The sequence below is a fragment of the Myotis brandtii genome, unplaced genomic scaffold, assembly GCF_000412655.1.
Source record: "Myotis brandtii unplaced genomic scaffold, ASM41265v1 scaffold240, whole genome shotgun sequence".
NCBI classification, from domain to species: Eukaryota; Metazoa; Chordata; class Mammalia; order Chiroptera; family Vespertilionidae; genus Myotis; species Myotis brandtii.
Genome location: NW_005359064.1, coordinates 1624251 through 1642944, shown reverse-complemented (window position 1 = coordinate 1642944; position 18694 = coordinate 1624251). Strand labels below are relative to the sequence as shown.

The window sequence follows — 18694 nt, the reverse complement described above, 5'->3', positions numbered from 1 at the left end:
CTGGGGAACTGTGTCTAAGGTTTCAGAAAGGAAGAGAGAGGGAAAGACAGAAACATCAATGATGAGAGAGAATCATTCATCAGCTGTCTCCTGCATAACCCTCTCCAGGGACAGCCTGCAATATGGGCATGTGCCCTGACCCGGAATTGAACCATGACCCCCTTCCTGCTGTATAGGTCGATGCTTAACCACTCACCCACACCAACTGGGCTGAGAAATACTTTTGGAGAGTTACTTGCTGTTAAAAAAATAAAACAGGGTAAAAGGATTGGAGTGATGAAGGAAGGGGCTGCCACTTTATTATTTATTAATTTGGGGGGGGGGCTACTTTAGAAATGGTGGTAGAAATATTTGAGCTGAATTAGAACAAGAAACCAAAATCTACATAAAAAGCATACAGAGCAGAGGTAACAACTCATGCAAAACCCAAGGGTGGAATGAACTTGGTGTGCTGCAGAAGGGCACAGCCAGACGCAAGGGGATGGAGAGAACAAGAGAGAAGGTGGTGTGAGATGATGTGGCAGGGAATAGAGCTGCCATTCTGCAAACTCAAGGGTGCAACATTTCACACCTCATCATTTTCTTTAACTTAAGAACTGACTCTGAGCACGATCTCACCCAACATCTGTCATGAGAGGATCTGTCACCTATCTCGCTGGGGTCTCACATAATCCTAGAGTTTGGGGGGCCCTCAACAATGAGGGCTGAGCTGAGCTGCTAATATTCACAGGTTGAAACCTCTAGAAAAAGGCAACTGTAGGCTCAGGACCCAGGCCTTCTCGTGAGCTGCTGGGCAAGTCTTAAAACTTTAGCCTCTTCTAGGGCAGGTTGAGGCTGGGGCAGGCTGCAGGGCCTGGGAGATCCACGCTACTTCCAGTTTTCTCTCTCAGGGCCCCAAAGTCACTCGTACTCTCCCTGCCCCAGCCAAATCCCTTAGAGCAGGCAAGGCTTCCGGAAAACAAAAGGCATGGCTCAGTGGTTGAGCCTCCACCTATGAACCAGGTCACAGTACATGCCTGGGTTGCGGGCTTGATCTCCAGTGGGGGGCATGTGGGAGGTAGCCAATTGATTCTCTCTCATCATTGATGTTTCTTTCTCTCTGAAATCAATAAAAATATATTGAAAAATACACCAAAAGGCAGGTTGTCTGTGCTGCTTCTACTTCCTACTGGGTAACTCAAACCCTCTGAGGTAAAGGAGCAAAAAGGCCTTGCTATTTGCTCAAACTGAAACTGGGCTGGGGCACTAACTGCTGCTCCCATATTTCAGACCCATCACTCTGCTGCAGCGTGGAGTACAGAGGCAAGGAGGGTCGGAAACACAATTTCTGCCCTAAGGACATTTCAGTGGTGACTGTGTCTAACTTCATGGCTACCTTCAGTCAAGTGAGGGGATTTCTGTCCCAGTGACGGGCGGGGGCTCTGCACTTTCCCAGGCTGCACTCTGAGTCACAGTGCCAGTGTGGGAGGGCAGGAATCTTTTCTCTTTGCTTCTGCACTGAGAGTTCTCATTTCAAAAGACCTTAGAATTACTGCTGACTCCATCCTTCCAGCACAGAGTTCAAAGTAAAATAAATGAGATTATTTTTTTATTGGTTAGGAAAAATCTAATCGTCTGAGTCATCACTCCTAACACCCACAGCTAAGGGTGTGTCTGGCAGCTTAGAAACTCAAAACATGCCAGGTGTGGCCAGGCCAGTGCACCTGTCTGGCCCTGTTAGGTCCTGCTGACTTTTCAAGCTTGGAGATATTCCCTCTCAACTCTGCATCTCCAGGCTGACCCTCTGCCTCTCGGCTCCACAGACAAACTGCCATGGGGACACTTCAGTGAAAAGACAGCTTTCCTGACCAAATGTACTACCTTTCTTGAAACTAATCCTATACCCCCAAATTCGTCAGATCTGTCATACCCTTAAGTCACTCAGGCTGGTAATCTTGTCGCCTTGAATTTTCTGGTCCCTAGATCCCCTACCCATTAGGCTGTCAAAATGTGGGTTCTGTGAAATGGCCAACTCTAATATCACCCTGAGAGGACTATACAGGAGAGCTGGGAGCTACTTTCCTACTGTGATCTTTCTGTAACTACTTCCAACCATCAAATAATTGTGAGGCTAGTCGGCATCACAAGACCTTCAGAGCAAGGAGAACAGTTAATTATTTCATTTCAAAGGTTGTGCCATGTTGGAATAAAGCATATTTTTGAAAAGCAGAGAGCAAACTGCTACAGATCCTTTGTTCCAACAGAGTCTGTAGGGACATCCAGAGAAGGGGACATGCTTCGGCTGATACCTTAAACAATAACTTCACTAGACAGAAACCTCAAACTTATTTTGATGTTCTATGCTGAAGTTTACAAAATATACACACTCATTTCAATTTTTTATTAAAATACTTTTTTGTTCATAGGGACAACCAAAGGAAAAAGTACATAATTTTGTATGTTGTAGATCACGTAAAATACAACAAACAGAGGCTCATGGGAATGCAGAATAGATTTAAAAATATTCAAAGAAGCTTTAATAAAAACAAACTTTAAATATGTGGCTTATTTATATGTTTACCTCATTTTTCAGAAGTTTCATTTCTATTCTCCATTTTAATGCTACTGTGATTTATAAATAATTGTTCAAATAGTCTAACATCTCATAAATTTTTGTTTTCTGAAACCTCGGAAATCGTATTCTAAATGAAGGCCTCTCCTTTACAACATTCTATGTAAACAAAGACTTTATTTGAATTACCATTTGATTTGGTGCCACTATAATTTCAGTAATAATTAGATGTTATTAGAAGATGGGGCAGAAAAACCTGCTAGCAAGGACATGTTTTACTATAGGAAAGAACCTTTTATATATGGCTTTTATAATGCCTACTGATTTAAAATTTAGTGTTTTTTAATCTAGTCATAAAAAAGGTAAGAACCTAATTTTTCATTTAAAAGAAAAATATTTTTACCAGGGCTTCTGTATGGTAGTGAATTGTGCTTAGTAGAATGGTAATAGAAGGTCTACATTTTAGTGGTGCTACTTGCTTCCCAAATGTTATACTTTTAATTTGAAAAAAATATTGTTATTCAAAACCTGAAATAGAATGTTTCAGGTGAACTCTGTGTTTCAACACCTTCATAATCCAGAAAAATTAAGCATTACATTTAGGGATAATTTCTATTGGGAGAAAGAGAATATGAAAAATCAGTTAAAACATAATATGGGTCAAGAAATTATCTTCCCAATGTAAGGGGGAAAAGGTAAAGTACATTTAAAATTTTAATGATGAAGACCTAAAAATGATGATAAATGCAGTTTTAAAAAGTTTGTTACTGTATTTAAGAAAACATTAAGCATGTTATTAATAAACTCAGAAGTATTCCTCCATTCACAGATAAATATAAAATTACTTTGAAAAACTGCAAAGTTGAATGAATCAACAGGCTACAGATTCCTTTAAAATTTTCTTAAGTCCAAGAAAACCTTCACCTTTTTTGGTATTAATGAAGAAAGGGAGCTAAAATGTTTTCAAGGCACTTTAAACAGAGGCATTCTAGGTACAAGTAAGAAAAGGATATCCCCAATGTCTTCCTATTAAATTCATTATCTAAATTTCAACTTTATAAAAAAGCTAAAGTACCTTGAGTATTCATTAGAGTTATCTGAAAGAGCAGAAAAGATATTAAGGTTTCCAACTTTATGAGGATAGTTCATAGTATTACATATGATCTTGTAACTAACTACTGTTCAGATAATGAATACAAATACAAAGTGTCTAACAGCATCATCTATTTTTATGTAGTAAAATATTTAGACATACAAAGGTATTCCTAAAAAGTTATGTGTAATTCAAATGTGTCCTATTTGAGAAATTAATAATTTTGTAAAGTTAAGAGTCTCTGTAATATAAATATGTTCTAGATGCTTGAAGATTGCAAAGGCACATACTAGCTAAGCTTATCTTTATTGAAGCATTATATAAAAAGATGACAAAATGTTCTGTAGTGTATTTGAAGTTAATATTATCTTGAACAAAGATTTTTTTGTTTCAAAATCTTAACCTCCTACTGTATATTTAATAAAAACATTTGATCTAGATATAAACCTAAAAAGATTACAAAGTAACAAAATAATTAATGTAAATAGTTTCACGTTTGTTTCCTGTTAGAATCCCCAGTATTTTCGACCTTCCCAATTCATACCCATGAGTTCTCTTCTCTAGCCCCTCCTATCACTCATCCATAGCAGAACGTGGCTGTGTGTGCTGAGGCCGAGTGGGCTCAGGCTTTGCCTGAGCACAGCTTCATCTTTCATCTTCGCCTTCTGTATAAGGGACAAATTGTTTCTTTGCTGCTCTTCTCGGAGTCTGACCTGGCAGTCATTTCCCATTCCCAGTGCTCTTCAAGCTGGTACCTTAAGTGAGAGAAATGCTTGAACTTCCTAACGATTTATTCTAGCAGTATATTTACTGTGGTTTCCTGGGTGTGCCCTGAAATTCTTGATAAATATTCTTCATTACTACCTACATCAGCACTTTGGGCAGGGGGATGGAAGAGAAGGAGAAACCTTCCCTAAAGTATGTGTATTATAGAATGGATTCCACTATGTAAGAATTTTAAATTGTAAAACATAGGAAGTATTTACTTTCTAAAACCAACATAAAAAGGTTTGAAATTAAGCTTTTTATGGCGATTTTAATGAATTCTCAGGGTAATGCATTGAGTATCTACACTATTTATAGAACAGATAAACAAGGCACAGTAAAGAATGGCATACAACTATAAAAATTCAGTGTCCTAGTAGTACATGAAGAAATCATAACTTATGCTAACATGCTCTAACACTTCCAACACAAAAGGTTTTTGGCATGTTAGAAGAAAATGACATCAGGCTTTCTGTTAGAAACCTCAGCTCTTTCAAGTATTCTCTGTGCAATTGCTTCTCATGTGACCAAAGCTGACATGTATTTTTACGTTTGTTTCCCATTAGAATCCCCAGTATTCTAATGGGAAACAAACAAGAGAAAGGGCTTATTGCTGGTGGACAGTAAAATCAATATGAGCAGTTATCACAATTTAAAACATTGCTGAATTTGACATACTTTAAAAGCAACTCAGTCCAAATTCTTCACATCTTCTTAATCTGCTGGCATTCTGATGCAACCAGCAGACATCAGTGAATAGCTTTTCGTACCTTTCTTTTTGATTCAATTGCTTTGGTTTCCTTTTTTTTGCTTTCTTTAAAACATGCAGTTCATACATTTGACAGTTTTACTACCATAGTCAATACATTCTGGACCAATACACTCGCAGCAGGCGTTATGGAACCAGCGATATTTGGATGCCCCCATGGACTCACAGGATATTTTACATTGATGTATGGACATGCAGTCATCAAAATAAACCACTGTACACATGTGTTCTGAAAAATAAAAAATTAAGATTTCAGAGCAAGAAATAATAAAATGCTTTAGTACTTAGCTGGATGTTATTAACAATTATTTTATCTTAGTTCTCTTACTGCTAGTCTGCACAGAACAACAGATGAAGTATAGGAAAAAAGATCTCATTTGTTAACTACATGGAGAAGAAAGCCAGAGTCTCCCACCCCAGCTGAAGAACGCAAAGGGCTTACTTAGTCACTTTGTTAGGTTTCAGATTTTGATCTGAAAGTTAGATTACTGGGCTTAACAACATGTGCCTTTTAAACTGGACATTTCTGATAAAATTTCCTATGAGAGAATTTTACAACTAAAAGAGGTTTGAAGAATACTATTCTAAAGTTATACAGAGAATTTATAATAAAATAAAACAAACTTAAGTAATTCAAATGATGATGAATGACTAGCAATGCTTGGTATAATTCAGCATTAGCTATTAAACTCTTAAGTCATATTAAGCAGACTGGGCATTGGCAGTGTAGTTGTAACTTTCTGATGTTAGTAAAAACTAAACTGACTTGAAATTAAATCATTCCAAGGTTTGATACACTTGTCTTAAGATATTAATGAAATACTTCAAAACACTGATATGTAGTGTCCAGATTCTCAGATGTTTGTTGTGCGAGTTTTGTTTAGTTGTGTGTATTTTCCCCCAGGAAATGTCTGGAACACTGCAGTCCTCAAACATGTGGTTGTCTATGTTGTATTGGCATAATCAGGGACTTGTACAACCAGCAATAGCATTTGAGTAAGTTCTATCAGTAAGCAATATTTTCAGTTATAAGGTTTCAAAAATGTAAAAATGGATTTAAATTTGCTGAATGTGCCGAAACCGGTTTGGCTCAGTGGATAGAGCGTCGGCCTTTGGACTGAAAGGTCCCAGGTTCGATTCCGGTCAAGGGCATGTACCTGGGTTGCGGGCACATCCCCAGTAGGAGATGTGCAGGAGGCAGCTGGTCGATGTTTCTCTCTCATCGATGTTTCTAACTCTCTATCTCTCTCCCTTCCTCTCTGTAAAAATTCAATAAAATATATTTAAAAAAAAATTTGCTGAATGTAAGGACTGAACCTTAAGTCACTGTAGCTTTAGTAATTGCTTATTGTATTATTTTAGATGCTAGCACTGTATGTGTTGTGCATATTCTGATTTTATTAAAATAAAAAGTTGAACTGCAGATTCAAAAAAAAGAGAAAATACTTTTCTTACTATTAACAATTTCTAGTCCTGCTTTCCAAGCAACCACTTTTGATTGTTTCAATTTAAGTTCTACTGGTGGTTAACCCCATATGACTACCTAGGTAGGAGGATTTATTTATCTGAAATAAATAAATAAAGGACAATACAAACCATTAATAGAAAGTATATGACTAAAGGCTAAGTTATTTTAAAGAGCCATTTATAGAACTGATAAATCACCAGGGGTCTGAATAATAAGGGAAGGCTTAATGGCCAAAAACTGGACTTGTATTAGGAAGAATTAAAAGCAAAGCTACCATGTAACAAAATAAGGAAAGTCACAAGGAGATGAGTGTAGTGTGCACAGGGATGGAGTGGAGGCAAGTCAGACTGCAGTGGATAGTTCGCATCAGAAGATAGTAGAACCACCACTGGCTCCAGAAGATGGGATCTGGTTAAAGAGGGAAACTGAGGAGACTGGCAGAGCACTATGCCAGGCAAACTACAGGGGTCACCAGTGAGCCTGTCGGGTGGGGAAGAATTTAAATCTCCAAGTGATTGGTGCCTACCAAACTCACTTCGTTATTTATTCTACTAGTATTTATTGAATATCTACTAGGAAATAGCTATTAGGGAGTCAAAGAGTAATCAGAGAATTCAAGAAACTAAGTAGAAAATGTTAGACCTATGAGTTAACAGATGACAAATCAAACTGTAAATGTGGGAGGAGTAGGAAGTGGCTCACTCTACCTGGGGGGAGGGGCATCTAGGGAAGGTGTCACAGAGGAGAAACTTTAGCTCTGTCTTGCAGGATAATAACCTTCCTGATTATTATTTCATGAATTTAAATAACCTTTGAGAAAATTTTATGAATTATTATTTAATATCTATTATGTTGATTATTTACATTATTATCATGGGGAAAATGGTAGCAAGACACATTCCATTCATTTATGATATCTTCCATAAGAATTTGTCTTATGGAGTACTTCAACTTAAAAGGAAATAAGAATTCTTACTTTGTGTATGATTAACAACTGCTGTTTTGCCTTTACTATCAATGGCCAAAGTTCATACTATTTTAGACAGGTAGGATTGACTGGGAAGGCACACACACACACACACACACACACACACAAAAAGCACAAATTATACTGTTTATGCATAATTCACCTCAGTTTGAGAAATGACTGCATTTCTCATAATTGCCTTATTCTTCCACAATAAAACTGTAAAACTTTTTATTTGAAAATATCATAGACTTTAAAAGTTATGTGCCTTTTTCATTCCAAAATAAATGTATGACCTATCCTAACAAATGTTCTTTAATATGTTTCTCAAAGTTGTATATGTCATTCTTTCCTTTAGTTTCCCTTCTGACCAATATTACTCACGGAGAACTGGATGCGGTTAATTTATACCTGGAAATTAGATGTCTGTAATATCATCTTGTTTACAAGGAAATTTAGCTGATAGATAACCTGGCATCATTTGTGGTACCAAGGCTATCATGAAAATCTGATTTCTAAGGACAGTTTGAATGTTATCTGATGGTGAGCAATACTGTAGTAAGCATCTCTGTTACTATCTTATGAAAAGAACAATTAAAATCTAACACAAATATCAAAATTAGGACCATGTATCCTATCACCTACTATAGCCTCTATCACTGCGTGTATGAAGGACTTGTGACAATATGCTTGACATGCCTCCTTATCTACTCAGGGATTTGTGGTTATTAAAATCCAGAGTTTACTTAAGAGTATACAAACTCAAAACCAAAAAGCTACTTTAAAAAGATAACCTTAATATAGGCTTCACAGACCACAAAGAAAGTGAGGGGGCAGGATAGGAAAAGTCAACTGTTGGCAATAATTACCTTTGTCACTGGAATAAGGTGCGTGAACATTATTGCTGGGAACAGACACATTTTGGTGGTGTGGCTGGTTTACAGTCTCTAAAAATGAAACCAGATTCTCATGATGTGAAAGTTCTTCAGCAACAGGGAAGGAAACGATGTTCCAGTTCAGCTGAGTGTCTCCTTCGGTGAGTGCCCGGAAGAGAGAAGGGATTGGCTCATGAAGCTCCTCCACTGTGCTCTTTGAAGTGGGAGGCGTGTCGCTATAATTTCGAGGATTACACATACCTGGGGGTGTGAGGGGCAAAGAGAATAAGTTTACTCTTTTCACTAATTGTAATGTCTTGAATTCTTGTTAGTTATTGCCCTGCAATCAAAGCTCCAACATATTAAAATTATGTGACGTCTAGCATTATACATATTTTTCTAGCTTTTGTTGCTGTTGAGAGGGACTTGAAGAGATGACACATCAGGATCATCACTGAGTGCCCATACTTGTTTTCTAAGTACCCATCCTCCACTAAGAGGAACCAGAAGTCCTTGGAGAAAAGAATGATTCTAGGGATGGATCCTGGAAAGTACAAAAGGACCCTTTGCGTGCCAGAAAGTAAAGAAGGGTGGGACATGTTAAAAGCACAGGAGGCAACCAGAAGGGGCTCCCCCACTGGCCAAATTGATAATTTACCACTAAAATAAGTAATGACAGAAATGGATTACCACTTTGTGAATAAAATAGAAATTGATGAGTCCTTATATTATAAATAAATGAATGAGGACATGGAGGAGAATGGAAAGCTCTTCCTTTTACTTGAGTGCCAACTGATAAATGTGGAAGGAATGAAGGAAATAAAACAGTGGTTCTCAACCTTCCTAATGCCGAGACCCTTTAATACAGTTCCTCATGTTGTGGTGACCCCCAATTTCATTGTTACAAATTGAACATAATTAAAGCATAGTGATTAATCACAAAAACAATATGTAATTATATATGTGTTTTCCAATGGTCTTAGGCGACCCCTGTGAAAGGGTCGCGCCCTACAGGTTGAGAATCGCTGAAATAGAAAATCACCATTTGGCAACCATCATAGAAGTGTATGATTCAGATGGAAGTTGTCAATGGATGGTAAGACCAGTGGGTGGAGGTTTGATGAGGAACATATTGATGTACTCTTAGAAAACTCTCTACACAACACTAATTGATTACAAAGGGGTTAATTAATGTGGAAAAATCTGGCAGACACCAGTGTAACCAGGAGATGAAGGTTAGCATCGCCAGTTATGGGACAGTTTGGTGTTGTGTGTCCCTTAATGTCCTGCATATCTTCATTTCGGTGATAGTGTTGCCAAGAATGTGTGACTTAAGTATGATCATCAGTCAACATTAGGTGGATCAAAACTGAGGATCATCCTACGTAACATAAAGTCTGTAGTCATTAAACCATCAAGGGAAAGACTAAGAGAATGCTTCAGTTGAATGAGTCTGAAGAGATAGACAACTAAATAGATAAGATCCTGGACCAGAAAGGAACAAGAGATACTGTTGAAATGGTTGGCAAAATATATATGGGGTTTGTGATTGGGAAGATTATATGCTAGTTATGTAGGAGAATGTCCTTGTTGTTGGAAAATACAGACTGGATTATTGAGTAATGATGGGACATCATTGGTCAAGCCTGCTTTCCAAACGTTCAAAAGAAATGAATGGTCATGGGGGTGTGTGCCCATAAATGTGTGTGTGAAATGTGTGTGTGTGTGTGTGCGCGCGCGCGCGCATGCAGGGAAAGGGAGAGAGTCGGGGTACTAAGTAATGGAGCAAATTCATTAATGTTAATAACTGGGGAATCAGGGTGAGGGGTAAGTGAGTCTTTTTACCCTTCTGGCAAATTTTCTCTACATTTGAAATGATCTCAAAATGACGTCTTTTAAAAAGTATTTTTAAAAAGAGAAAATGGCAGGAAAAAATAAGAAATGGTGACCATAGAAACTTCTTAAAGGAATCTTGCTATAGAAGAGAGAGCTGTTTAACCAAACCCGGCTTTCGAGCTGTCCCAGCTGACACTATGTGGAGTAGAAAAGAGCTACCCCAAAGAACCATGGCCAAAATGCAGGTTTGAGAGCTAATTAAGTTATTATTATTGTAAACCACTATGTTTTGGGGTAGGTTGTTTATAGTAGCAATAACACTGAACAGAGTTCTCTGGACTTCCTTTTGTGAATATTGTATTTTTTAAAAAAGATTTTTAATTAAGAGGAGAGATAGAGAAACATTGAACTGAGTGCAAAACATCTATCGGCTGCCTCCTGCACCACCCACCACTGATCAAGCCTGCAACCCTGGCATGTACCCTGACCAGGAATCGTACTGGGAACCAATGCCCAACCGAGACACATAGTCCACGCAGTAGTATACTTTTAAAGACTAAATTATGTTTCATTCTTGCTTAGCATCTATTAGGTCAAAGTGGAGTTTTTCTTCTTTCCTAGATTAAAAGTTTGAAAAGTTAGAGGAAATTTATAAATTCCTATATTTTATAAACTTAGAAGGAAAAACCATCTCATGTGTTTTCCACATTTTAGTTGAAGGAATATGCCAGAACCGAGGATAACAAGGTTGTGTGCGTGCTCTTTGTAAAATCTTTCAATATGCCTGAATGTTTATGATTTAGGTTGTGTGACAGAGTCATGGATTAAATGATCAAATATGATTCCTATGTTCATAAAGGAGGAAATATGCCCAGTTAAATTAAATGATTTGTCCAATGTTATATAATCTAGGACTAGAGCCAAGATTATGATGCAGCCTGATTTCGTGTCCACTTCTCTGATAATAAGTTGAATAATACTTAGAATATTTGTTTATATAAATGTACATGGTATATTCTTTCAGATTCTATAATTAATGAAAATTAGTAATCAGAGATAAAAAGGCAAACAACTTAGTTCAACAGAAGAATTAACTCAACATCTGCTGAGACTTTAAAGAAACTCCAGTGGTCATTACAGATTTCATTGCATTAAAAAAAAACTGTTTTGGAGTTTTGTGCATTTAATAAACTTAGGTAAAAAATGATTCTAATTTAACTCTCAATACACTGCATTAAAACCTATAAGCATGAAGTAAATGTGTGCCAGGTAACAGTTTCTGTGGCACCCTCCATTGCCTGCCTGAAGCACTCTTCAAGTTCTGTATTTTTTTGTGGGGGCTATCCTACTGGAGGGAGGAGTCACCTTTTAAAATTTCTGTAAATTCTTTAGTTGTCCATATTCATTATGTACAATGGGTCAATTTCTGTGGAGAGTTACTAACCACCCACAGTTTAAATCAGTTAATGAAACATCTGACCATTATCCTGATGTTTATCACTGTTACAGAGCTTTTCTTTAGTTGACTAGAGAGTTTATTTTTGGAGCTCTCCTTTCTTTTCATGATCATTTTCTTGAGATAGTTTGTTACTTAGTGGCATTTTCACACAACAACAAAATTTAAATACCAATTACACTAAAAATTTTAAAGAAAGTGGCTCTGCATATGACAGTCAGGGAGGCCAAATAATCAGGAAACAGATGGCAACAATTGAAAAGGCAAGCATTTCAAATCCTTTCAGTACACAGAATTCTAATACTATTTCTTTCTCTGTCTTTTAACTTTATTTTTATTGTTTACATTATTACAGATGTCCCCATTTTCCACCAAAAAACAAAACAAAAACAACAAAAACCTGTGGTAGAGATCTAGGTTCCAAAATCCATGGGATTTGAGGAATACATTGGATGGCAGGGATGAAAATGAACTGTAGTGGCTCCTCTTGCCTTAAGAGAAAGTCAGAAAAGAGAAACTAATTTTCTTGTACAAGGCAGTTGGAGGACAAAGCTTGGTAGACAACATATGAGCTGAAAGTCCACAGCTAAACAGGAAGGGAAGGCTATACTCTAATGTGGGTCCTTTCAGAGGTCTGTGCACCACCCATGAAAAGTATGGGGACTGTTTCAACTTAGAAGGGAGGAGTGGCCACAGGCTTGCAAAGGACATCAAAAAAGCCTAAATTGGAAGAGAAATGCCTACAAGGGAAAGAGTATTGCTGTACAAAAGAAACTGAAATATCTACATTTTATCCTAGAAAATAGAAAGATTAACTGAATTTAAAATGAAAGATTAAGTTACATTATAAACTCACTCAAAATTTAAAACTGGTATTCAATCCTTAAAGGACAATAATTTTTTTTAAAGGTAACTAGCTCAGAAAAACACAAGTTGCTTCTAAAATTGTAGAGATATGAGCATGTGTAGTTATTCTTACTCAGTAGAAGAATTACAGACCTCCTTTCCTAGAAGTTGAATGGCACTGTTACCACTGTGGGATGGTTAAAATACACACACACAACACACTCACACACACACACATACACATGTTATTTTAGGCAATGCTATAAGTGCAATGCAATTGTGTGTTTGGCATCCATGTTTAAATTAAATGCTTACATATGCATATTAGGGGTTAATATGCTTATTTCCCTTTTTGCTTTCATTGTACATATTAAATTAACTTACATTTATTGATGTAAAATAATTCAAAGCTTCTTTTAGTTGACCTGACATAATAAAAAATAATTATAGCCATCAAATGCACAGAATAAACTGTTCATCTTGGGAGAATAATACATTAAGAATTCATTTATTCACAGTCATAAAACACTTCTATGTGCTGGAGTACCTTTTATGTGCTAGATACTATACTAGCTGTTAGAAATACCAAGATTAATCTAAGACTACAGAGGAAAAGATACTTCTGTCCTGGTTCTCTCAGAATTCACTACAAAACAGTGAGGAAGAACAAACTGAAACACCAACTCCACCGTGGAAGAATATAAGAGCGAAATGTAACGGATTCAGCAGTCTCCCTCCCAAGCAAATGCAGCCACAGACTTCTGGGAAGACTCAGGAGCTGGAGACACCAGGTATTATTGCAGAGGCAAGCTTATTTGAGAATAGTTATGCTTCCACGACCCTGTCTCCCTTCTCCACAACTACAGGAGATGAGAGGGCTATTCTTTACAAAAATTAAACCAAAGAAGCCCTGAACTAGAGAGTGGAGATGAGGATGAAAAGAAACAGAAGAGTAAATAACAGTATGCTGACATGGCCCCTCAGAAACCCAGAACATTTGCAGCCAGCCAAATCACTCCAGTTCCACCCCAGGCAAGAAACTCACCGGTCCTTCTCTGAAAAAGCTGGACAACCCTGAAGGGAAAGATCTATAGACTGTGAGATGGAGAGGGCTCCTCCGTGAACAAGCCAGCGCATCCTCCACTCACCTGAGAATGAGGCAAACTAGACTCCACGCCCTAAGTGACTAAGCCTGTGCTCACTTCGGCAGCACATACACTAAAATTGGAATGATACAGAGAAGATTAGCATGGCCCCTGTGCAAGGATGACACCCAAATTCGGGAAGCAAATTTTTTTTAAAAAAGGGACTAAGTTTTACATATGAATAGATGGCCCAGGATTATCAGACATTTGAGGAAATGGAAATAGGGCAAAGAGTAGAAGGAAAAACTTTAACAACAAAACTCTGTAATTATTAGTCCCAGAAAGATATATAACACAAGAACAGTATGTTCCCCAAAAGGGACATTCACAGAAGGGCTCTTGGAAATTAAAAATAAAAGTCAAAATTTTAAACATTAATACAAAGCCTGAAAGAAAAGGCAATCTCTCAGTACGTATATTCCAATACAAAAAAACAAATACTAGGATTATTCATTTAATAAATCAGTGTTTACACCATTATGTATCAAACTAGTATGTAATACTATTTTACTCAATGGGTTGTTAAATTACTGATTTAACTAGAAGTAGTGATAAAACTATATTGGAAAGATAAGCGATAAAGAGAGTTAAATCATCATCTACCATAATAAGAAGTCAATAGTTTCTAACATCAAAGAATCACGAAAACAACATAAGGATATTTAGAATTATAGAACAAATACAATACCGAAAAGATGAAAGTGGTTGTCTCTGGCACAGGATCAAAGGATTGGAAAAAGAAGCATGACACAGGCTTACTTTGGCATTGTATGCATATATCTAAAATATGTATGTATATCCCACTTTCATAAAAATAGACATTAATTTTAAAAGATTAATTTGGTGTCAATATGACACCATCCCTGTTATTAAAAAGTTTATACTCTATTAGAAAGGACATGCAAAATAACAAGTACAGTAGCACGTACAACATCACGTAACAGAAGCAATCTGAAGAGCACAGAGGCTCCAACTCTGTCAAATGAGGACGGTTCCTGAGACGAGACACCTGAACTTCAGTTTTAAGGACAGAAAAGAATTAACTGACCAGAGAGAGGATGATGAGTATTTCTCTAGCAACGGCCTATGTTAAGTTTTCTTTCTAAAACACAAATGGTGCCCGGCCAGTGTGGTTCAGTAGTTGAGCATTGATCCATGAACAAGAGGTCCCTGGTTTGATTCCTTGTCAGGGCACATGCCCGGGTTGTGAGCGCGATCCCCAGTATGGGCATACAGGAGGCAGCCGATCGATGTTTCTATCTCTCCATCCCTTCCTCACTTTCTAAAACAAACAAACAAACAAACAAACAAACCTACAAATGATAGCATTCCATAAACACACTTTTGCAACTTGCTATTTTTTTATTTAATACACTATGTAGACTGTTCCTCAGAAAACCTTAAAAACAGATTTTAGTTTCTGAAGGATCTTTTAGTGAAATCTTACATAAAGGAAGATAATCTATATTTTTTAACATGTTAAGTACTTATTTTTTATTTACAACTATAAGACATGCTTCTTATAAAAAATTCAACAGTGTAAAAAAATTAAAAAGTAAAAAAAAATCCCATTTTTCCTCCATTCCTACTTCCTAAGAATAAGCTTTTAATTTCCTCTAAGACCATTTTCTATAAAAATACAGATAAACAGGGTAAGGCAAAAGTAGGTTTACAGTTGTTCATATGGAAAATAATATAATAAAATACAAAAATAAACTCTTATGTACTCACAACTGTAAACCTACTTTTGCCCCACCCTATATGTAAATACCATCTAATAAAGCAAATATAAAATAATGTTCTATATACGTATTATGTTTTTTAAAAAACTGTTTTTATTGATTTGAGAGAGAGAGGAAGGGAGAGGTAGAGAGAAACATCAATGTGAGAGAGAAACATCGAATGGCTGCCTCCTGCAAGCCCCTCACTGGGGATTGAGCCTGCAACCTGGGCATGTGCCCTGACCTTTTGGTGCATACGACGATGCTCAACCAACTGAACCACACTAGCAAGGGCTACCTATTATATCTTATTTACACTCTAGTCTATACATTTATGTTTGTTAAAATTGCTTGCAGTCAGGACTCTCAGATAAGAAATATTAAGAAACTTTACTTCATGTCAACTTACCAACACAATCACAGCACTCATCCCAGAGGGTCCCAAGACACAGCATACATTCCTTGCAGCAGGAACAATTTCCTTCCCCAGGTCGGCACTGGCAGAGTTCCTACAAAGAGATGTTCAAATTTAAAATTCCAAATAATTATATTTAAAATTGTTGATTATTTGCAGTAAAAAACATACAATATTTGCATTTATAGTAATTTACTCTTCATATAATTTTTAAAAAATACCTTAAAAAGAAAGAAGAAAGAAGAAGAGGGAGAGAGAGGTAGAAACATCAATGATGAGAGAATCATAATGCCTGGTCAGTGTGGCACAGTGGCTGCATCAGTATGTATTCCCACCAGCAGTGTACTAGGGTTCTCTTATCTCCACATCCTCACCAGCACTTGTCATTTGTTGATTTATTGATGGTAGCCATTCTGGCAGGTGTGAAGTGATACCTCATTGTACAGTCAAACCTCAGTTCACGGAAAAAAATGTTTCTGTTTTCAAACAAAACTTCAGTTCTCCACCCGACAAAATCCAGCACCCATTTTTGATAAAAACTCTCAGCAAAGTGGGAATAGAGGAAACATACCTCAATATAATAAAGGTCATATATGAAAAACCTACAGCCAACATCATACTCAGTGGGCAAAAACTAAAAGCATTTCTCTTAAGAACAGTTACAAGACAGGGATGCCTGTTTTCACCACTCTTATTCTACATAGTGCTGGAAGTTCTAGCCATAGCAAGCAGACAAAAAGAAAAAATAAAAGGCATTCAAATTGGAAAGCGGGAAGTAAAACTGTTGTTATTCACAGATGACATGATATTGTATATAGAAAACCCTAAAGACTCCACCAAAAAACTAATAGATTTAATAAATAATTTAGCAAAGTAGCAGGATACAAATTTAACATCCCGAAATCAATGGCATTTTTATCCTATATAATAAAAGGCTAATATGCAAATTGACCGAACTGCGGAACAACAGTCACTATGACGCCCACTGACCACCAGGCAGATGCTGGGGCAGACACACAATGCAGGAGTGTTGGTCAGTGTGCTTCCACATCAGGAGCACTGCTCAGCCAGAAGCCTGGCTCAGGGCTGGCAAGCGCAGTGGCAGTGGCGGGAGCCTCTCCCGCCTCCACAGCAGTGCTAAGGATGTCTGACTGCGAAAGGGCACAGGCTGGGCTGAGGGACCCCCCTCCCCCTGAAGTGCATGAATTTCATGCACCGGTCCTCTAGTATACCAATAATGAACTCTCAGAGAAACTAAAAAACCAACACTCTCCATTTACCACTGCAACAACAACAACAAAATAAGATACCGTGGAATAAACTTAACCAAGGAGGTAAAAGACCCGTACTCAGGAAACTACAGAACATTGAAAAAAGAAACACAAGAAGATAAAAACAGGTAGAAGTATATACCATGTTCATGGGTTGGAAAAATTAACATCATTCAAATGTCCATATTACCCACAGCAATCTATAGATTCCAACACATCCCTTTTAAAATACCATGAGCATATTTCACAGATCTAGAATATACCAAAAATTTATATAGAACCAAAAGAGACCCTAAATAGCCACAGCAATCTTGAGAAAGAATAACAAAATTAGAGGAATCACAATACCAGATATCAAATTATATTACAAATCTATTGCATCAAAACAGCCTGGTACTGGCACAAGAACCAGCATATAGATCAATGGAACATAACAGAGACCCCAGAAATGATTATTGTTTTAAACCACTAAACTCTGAGGTGGTGAAAGCTAATTAATACAGCTTGCTTCATAATCGAAGATTCCAGGTAATTCCTTTAGCCCTTAACACCAGACAGACACTCCTAAACAAACCCAACTTAAAGGGAAATTCTGTAGCCACCATTGCCCACTTGGCTTTCCCTGGGTCATGAGAACTTAAACACAACACATAATATTTATCCCTATTAAATTCATCTTATTACATTTATATACTACTGGAGTCACTTCATCATTCTAAAATTCCATGTTTTTGTCACTGATATTTAATCATACTGATAATAAACACTGACATGTAATTCCTAATTTTTCTTCTCCCAAAGTCCCCTAGCTGTTACACAGCACTTTCAAGAATCAACACTTGTACTATTCTCTAACCATTTAATTAGTTTGATGTCAATGTATATCTGAGACACAATAAGTAAAAATTATAATATTTTAATACTGTGGAATTCTGTAGGGTTGGGCTGTTTTTCATGTATAGGTAACTTTGCTAGGTCTGTGAGAAAGAGAAGGACTAAATGGGCAAAGATTTTGTGAGAATTTCAGGTGCCTCATCACAAAACTGGTGATGCTTGATTCAGAGAAGCTCAAACTTACTTGGAAATCTAGAAAAACAGTCACCAAAGTAATCTTTGTGACTTGTTTCTCCATGAAAACCTGTCAGTCCTGTCTTTGGAATGAGAGAACATTTTCTGAGTATACATTTTTTTAAAAAAATACCATCAGAGTTAAGGATATGGATACTTGTGGTTTTTTAGTATTATAAAGATTGCCACCTAGTCACAAGAAATAAAGGTTCTTTTAAAATTTTAATTTATATTTTACATAGAAAATATCCCTTTACTATTTTAGTTGCTTATATTTACATTATCTATTTAGCTCAGGAGAAATGATTTAGAAAAGTAACAAATTTATTCAAAGAATATGTTTCTCCTTTTTCTCTATCAATTTCCAAATGGTAGCCTGCTAAATGAATTAATATATGTTATGCTAAATAATTTTTAAATAAATGTCAATTTAATAGCTTCCATTAGA

At 36.8% G+C, this 18694-nt stretch overlaps 1 protein-coding gene across 1 annotated transcript in view; it reads right to left on the bottom strand.

Annotated features, from left to right (window-relative positions):
* Nucleotides 1-2365: 2365 nt before the first annotated feature.
* TWSG1 (twisted gastrulation BMP signaling modulator 1) overlaps nucleotides 2366-18694 on the bottom strand; it is a 30140-nt gene continuing 13811 nt past the window's right edge. Inside the window, exons 3-5 of the mRNA XM_005866895.2 lie at nucleotides 15902-16001; nucleotides 8483-8749; nucleotides 2366-5407 (exon numbers count right to left, since the gene is read on the bottom strand). Of these exons, the coding sequence (XP_005866957.1) occupies nucleotides 5226-5407; nucleotides 8483-8749; nucleotides 15902-16001 (549 nt within the window). The 3' untranslated portion in view covers nucleotides 2366-5225. The remainder of the gene's footprint in view (nucleotides 5408-8482; nucleotides 8750-15901; nucleotides 16002-18694) is intronic.